Below are 5,945 nucleotides of genomic sequence, written 5' to 3' on the forward strand. Positions count from 1 at the left end.
AACTCTAATATGCTTGATAATCTCTGTATTGGTCTTTTGTTGAGTAAGCTACTAGTTGAATACAATTCTTTCAAGACCGAAACACACAGATTGAAAGAACAAATTGAACTGGATGAATTAAAGAGATATATTATAATGATGATAAAAAATTCTCTAAGAATAATTTGGAATAAGTAGGACATCGAAATTGTATGTGTAGAGGGGAAATCTCGTTAGTTGTATGGTAGTATAAGAACAATATGGGGTTTTGGTAATGGCAATCAACCATATTCTTTTTTGGAGTAAGGGAACGTCCTTCAAAGCACCTAACACCCAACATGTACAACGTAGTCATGTGCTCCACGTGTTAAGTGGTGGCTTTGTCGGGAAATTATATGGCTGGTAGGGCAAGGTTATCCGTCTGGTCCATAATAGAGTGTAATTTCATATTACTTGGGTATTATACTAATGTAATTTTATGTTGTTGAGAAATTATATTGAGATTGATAAAAATTAGTGTGTTACATTATTGATCATATTTTAGCACTAATTCTTACTATACTACTAGCTCATTATTCATGAAGATGTAATACTTATTGTATGTGAGTATGAAAAGTCATATGCCATGGTATTTTCAGCATATTGATCATCATGTTCTTAAGATAGGGTTATGTTGGATTGAATTGGATTAAGATGCTACAATAGAAATAGTTTTACAAAATTATCATTGCATAAAATGATTTTCTAATTGTTAACACGATAAAGTTGTTTTCAAAATAAAACAATTTTTCAAAGGATACTAAATTAATTAATATTTCCCAAATAGAAGAATTTTAGAATTTTTTCAATATGTGGGCTTTATTAATTAATTATGTTTTAATATTTTAAAATATTTAGGTAAATAATATTTCAATTCGGCTAATTATTTAATTAAGCCCATTAATGTGATCATATATTTTTTGAGTGATGTCATCTGAATTAGATTTGGCAATGTAGTGGATACAAATTCTTCTAAGAAAGGTTTATAGCTATATCCCCTCTTTAGCTTATTCAACATAAGTTTGACTTTGTGTCATCCTAACAAGTACGGCCACAGATGTTTTTAAAAAATTTGAGTGTCGACACGTGTCCGATACGGACACACTCCGACACGCGGTTAACATTTGAGGATATGCGCTCAACTCTTCGACACGTTCTGACACGTTTTTCTGAGTAGCAGTCAACTTTTTTCGACACGCGACCAATGCTCCGACACGTTTTTTTTAATCTTAATTTTATTTTATTAACTAAATATAAAAAATTAATTTATAAATTAATTTTTTTCTATTATGAAATTTGACATTAAAATTAACAAAGTACGAAAAAATTATTTTTATTTATATTTATGTTATAAAATTTAAATATTTGATTGGTTATATAACTTAGTGTGGACTCTTATATATATTAAATATAAATTATATTATAAATATAAAAAAATTTATTTAATATCAACCCAACGTGCCAAAATATGACATTTTTTAAAATTAACGTGTCAGTGTGTCGTTTCGTGTTTAATGTCAGTGCATCATACGTGTCATCACAAAGGCTACCAATAACGATAAGCGAAAGAGAGAAAGGCTACAACATTAAGTTTCTTCCTTTCCTCCATTTTATAATGACCTAACAAGGTACGTATATATGCACATTAGATTTTATTATTATTCAGATATTTTATAATTATATATATTACATTATTCATCCAATTTTAAATTTATTCATGATCTACAATTGCAATAACAACGAGCGCTACGATTCATGTGCGTCGTCATCCTACCGAGTTCTTTGATTTATTTCTTATTTTTCTTCTTTATTCAATGCAGGGAAAATAAAAGATTACACACTGGTGTGGACTCTAAGGGACTGTTTGGTAAATGTATGTTTAGAAAAATACCAGAAAAGTTATAATGGGTATCCTATTTGGCTATGTTTGGTAGGAGTTTTCATATTAGTTGACTAGGTATCCAGTTTGCCCTGAAATTACTTTTATGACCAAAATGTGTTATACTTTATCTTCTGAAATTACCACCAAAGAGGTGATATTTGTAAAATACCCAATGTAAGGACTTGTAATCTGATATTTTCGGACAGTTATACCCTTCCCTTTTGGCAGCTGGTCTTCATAACTAGAGCCAGTAAAACGGGCTCGACTCGGCGGGCCAACCTGCCCAACCTGCCAAACGGGGCAGGGCGGACTCATTTTTTGGCAGGTTGACGGCTAGCATTGGCGGACCGAGGCGGGTCAGTGTAAAATAAGTTCGGGCTGGCGGATCAACCCGCCCAACCCGCCAAACGGAGCAGGGCGGGCTGAGTTTTTCAGCCCACTTTCAAAAGCGGAGCGAGGCAGGACGAACTGACTCATTTTTTGAAAGGTTGATGGCGGGGCGGGACGAGCCGCCCACTTTGCCACCTCTATTCATAACTAATGATAAATAACTTCATGGTATTAACTAATGATGAAGATCTCCGTTCACTTTTGGTATTGTTGCAATGTCTGTATGGAGATTGAGAATGGAACCAATATTATTTCCTCATATAGAAGCTGCAAATTCTGTAACTGATTGTGCTTTTTTCCTTCTTTCTGGAATAATTTGATTTTCTTCTGTTATATTCAGGGATTTGGGATGGAGTTTAGTGAGCTTGAGGAGCACACCCATGGATTCTTCAGCAAACTTACTAGGAGGATGAGGTGATCTACAAAAATCACGATCTGTAAATTTTCAAGATGAATATGGTGTTTTTTTTTTTGGTAAACTGAATATGGTGTTTTTGTTTTGAACCGTGTCTACATAGTTAATGTATAAGGTTATTTTCGTAAAACTTTCCTATATTCCCATTAATATTTTATCATCAACTAAACAACATCTCAGGAAAATTAATCAAAATACCCAGTAATATTTTTGCCTACTAAACAACTTTTTCGTAATATTATCGAAAAACAATATTCTAACTATATTCCTAGTAATCATGATTCCCGAGAAAAAAAAAAATTTCCTCTACCAAACGCCCCCTAAGAATCTGTTTGACATTTTTTAAGTTAAAATCTACTTTTAACTTAAAGTTAAAAAAAAACTTTAAAAATAAAATTATAAGTTGTTTGATGATTGTATAAAAAATTTAATTTAAAAGTTGTTTAAAATTGTTTATTTAAAAAAAAAAGTACACATTTTAGAAAAGGTGATAAACTTAAAAAAATAAAAATAAATCTTCCTATGAACTTTTGGGTTTTGGTTTCTTCTTTTTTCATTATAAAAAAAGCTTTTTTTATTATAAAAGATTTTGTAAAAATCTGTTTAGCCTAACTTCTACTTATAAGAAGAAAAGAAGCTGGTTACCAAAAAAAAAAAAAAAGCTAAAAAAAAGACATCTCATGCACTAAGAGCCTGTCTGCATCTTTTTTATACTAGAAGCTACTTATAAGTTAAAACTAAAAAAAGAGCTTAAAAAAAAGCTAAAACCTGTTTGATAATTACATAAAAATTTTAGCTTAAAATACATATTTCAAGAAAATTTTATCTCTCTTTATAGCTCTTCATTTAAAAAAAACACAATTCAAAAAAGATTGATAAGACCTTAAACAAAGCTCCTCCTATGAGCTTTTTGCTTTTAGCTTTTTTCTTCATTATAAAAAAAAAAAAAAATTATTATAAGAGTTTTTTTCAAAATTTGTTTGACCTAGTTTATACTTATAAGTAGCTTATAGCTTGAAAAAAAAAAGAAAAAAGAAGAGAGATCCAAAGAGTGACTAAGATTCTTTGGTTTGTACGTAGTCTATTTATGGAGCATAAATTGGTTATCAATTATTCGAATAGAGTAAAGAAGAAACATAAATTTGTGCGACAATAACAAAAGAATAAGAGTTCATATTATCCAAATTCACCTTAAGCTAATTCTTCAGGGAACATTCTTCATCAAAAAAAATAAAAAATTCTTCAGGGAACATCTTCTTATCAATCTAATTGGAACATAAAAATAAAAGAATAATCGCATCTACCAAAGTTCAAAAAGTGAGATTTGATAGCTACCAAAACACAATTTAATAACTAGTATATGTCACTTAAATTTTAACACGAAAGGATGAAAATCCCATTCACACAGGTGCATGGTTTATTAATTAAATTGACGATTTCATAAATTTCTGGTATAATCGATGTGAACAAATCACAGACCCTCATAATTAAAACCATAAGTATTGCATGGAAGAAAGAAAGATAATTCCCATCTTATAATGTTTTCTCCGGAGAGAAACAGAACAGCGCAAAATGACAACCTCAAATGTGAAACTGAAAACCAAAGTGTTCTCAACTCTTTAGTCTCAAGGATCAGAAGTCGTCATCCTCATGATCCATCAACTTCCATGAACCATCTGGTTGTTGAATCATACCCTTATTCTTTTCAGTCCTCCATGACACTGGTACAAGGTATTCATCTTTTAGAGCATCCAATATCTTATTCACAAGTGCAATATCACGATTAACCTCGAGTTTGAATCCTCCATTGCTCCCTTGAGTTCCTCCAACTCCATGCAAGTAAGCCTCCAAGTTATGCCAGCTAGATGGATTCCCTGGACTCTTCAAGTACATAGATTTTCTGGTATCAATTTTCAACTCTTCACCCACATCAAAATACCCAAGAGGAGGATAGTTTGGAACAATATCTAACTCATTTCGAACGCGTAAGGTTGATAGATCTTTGTACCCAGAATAAACCTTCCGAAAGTTGATGTCACCAACTCGTGGGCTTGCAAATGCAATGACTGTGACTGGAGAAGCCTTGAGAGATGGATCACTTGGCTTGTTGTACCCATTTGCAACAATGTCCACCGCATTAAGGGTTGCAATTGCAGCACCTAAACTGTGCCCAGTTAATGTTATGCTTATTTCTTCATTCTTATATTTCTCCACAAGCCTTCTCACCTCACTCAGGACCTGCACATATATATAATAAGTCAATATCAAATAAAATAATGTTATATATACTGTCATTGATTTGTAGTGAAATTAATATTCTCCCCTGAACATTAATTAATCTAATTCTCTTTCCTCTGTTTGGCAATGTTTCAAAGATCAAAGATTGAATGCCACTTTCACAGGAGGGTTTATGAAAAGGGACAGAATCATTTGCATTATTGAATATTTAAAATAACTAAACGAAACAAGCATATGTCTAATATATAAAATTATTAGTGTGACTTTCACTCAATAACTTAATAATTTGGATTGAATTAATACTTTAAATGATAACATATCATATAATCTAGTGGTTACGAGTTTGATTTTGGTGTCATGTGTTAGAATTAATTACATGTATTTAATTACCTGGGTTCTGGCACTGGTCTTATTGAAAGGAGAACGTGGGTCTTCAGAAGTGTAAATGGAGTACCAGCCTTGGTGAACTTTAGGATCAGTGTTATTACCAAACACTTTGGGAGCAGGGACAAAAATGAACTGAAGATCATTAACCCACTCCAAGGTCTGCACTGTTCCTCTCCACGCAATCACAATGTCCCTTCTACCTAACACAGCTTTCCCTTCATCTGTGGCCACCGCAACATACCCAATCCAATTTGATTCCTTACTCCAAGCCTCCCTGGACAAGGGCTTTATGATAAACGCTTCAGGGACATGGATGTTTGACGTTGCATAAAGAAACTTGGTCACGGAATACTTGAAGGGATTGCCATTTTCCAAAAACACCTTGGAGAAGAAATCTCTCTTCGCATACCTGCTGCTTCCAGCATACTTTGATGCTTTCTCTGTGTTGAAAGCATCGTATGTCGCTTGAGCCATTTCGCCATAGCGTATTATGCACTGACGCAGGTCAATATCAAGAGGATCTAGCATACCTTTCCAATGATTTTGGCCGCTGAGTTGTCGCCATTTTTTAGGTATATTGTTCTCCATCTTCTTCTTCAAACCGATCCACCTTGT

At 32.8% G+C, this 5,945-nt stretch overlaps 1 protein-coding gene across 1 annotated transcript; it reads right to left on the reverse strand.

Annotated features, from left to right (window-relative positions):
• Nucleotides 1–4,337: 4,337 nt before the first annotated feature.
• LOC133305820 (phospholipase A1-IIgamma) lies at nt 4,338–5,945 on the reverse strand. Its single transcript, XM_061506064.1, has 2 exons — nt 5,334–5,945; nt 4,338–4,943 (listed from the first exon to the last, which is right to left on the reverse strand). Exons 1-2 carry the CDS (start codon nt 5,916–5,918, stop codon nt 4,338–4,340), a joined length of 1,191 nt encoding a protein of 396 aa, XP_061362048.1. The 5' UTR covers nt 5,919–5,945.

The sequence above is a fragment of the Gastrolobium bilobum genome, unplaced genomic scaffold, assembly GCF_033153095.1.
Source record: "Gastrolobium bilobum isolate Gb01-03AN ecotype WA unplaced genomic scaffold, APGP_CSIRO_Gbil_v1 utg34786, whole genome shotgun sequence".
NCBI lineage: Eukaryota > Viridiplantae > Streptophyta > Magnoliopsida > Fabales > Fabaceae > Gastrolobium > Gastrolobium bilobum.

Coding starts and splice junctions, on each gene's coding strand:
- LOC133305820 (XM_061506064.1), bottom strand. CDS start 5,918: ATGGAGAACAATATACCTAAAAAATGGCGACAACTCAGCGGCCAAAAT. Junction 4,944..5,333: donor AGACCAGTGCCAGAACCCAG/GTAATTAAATAC, acceptor ATATATGTGCAG/GTCCTGAGTGAGGTGAGAAG.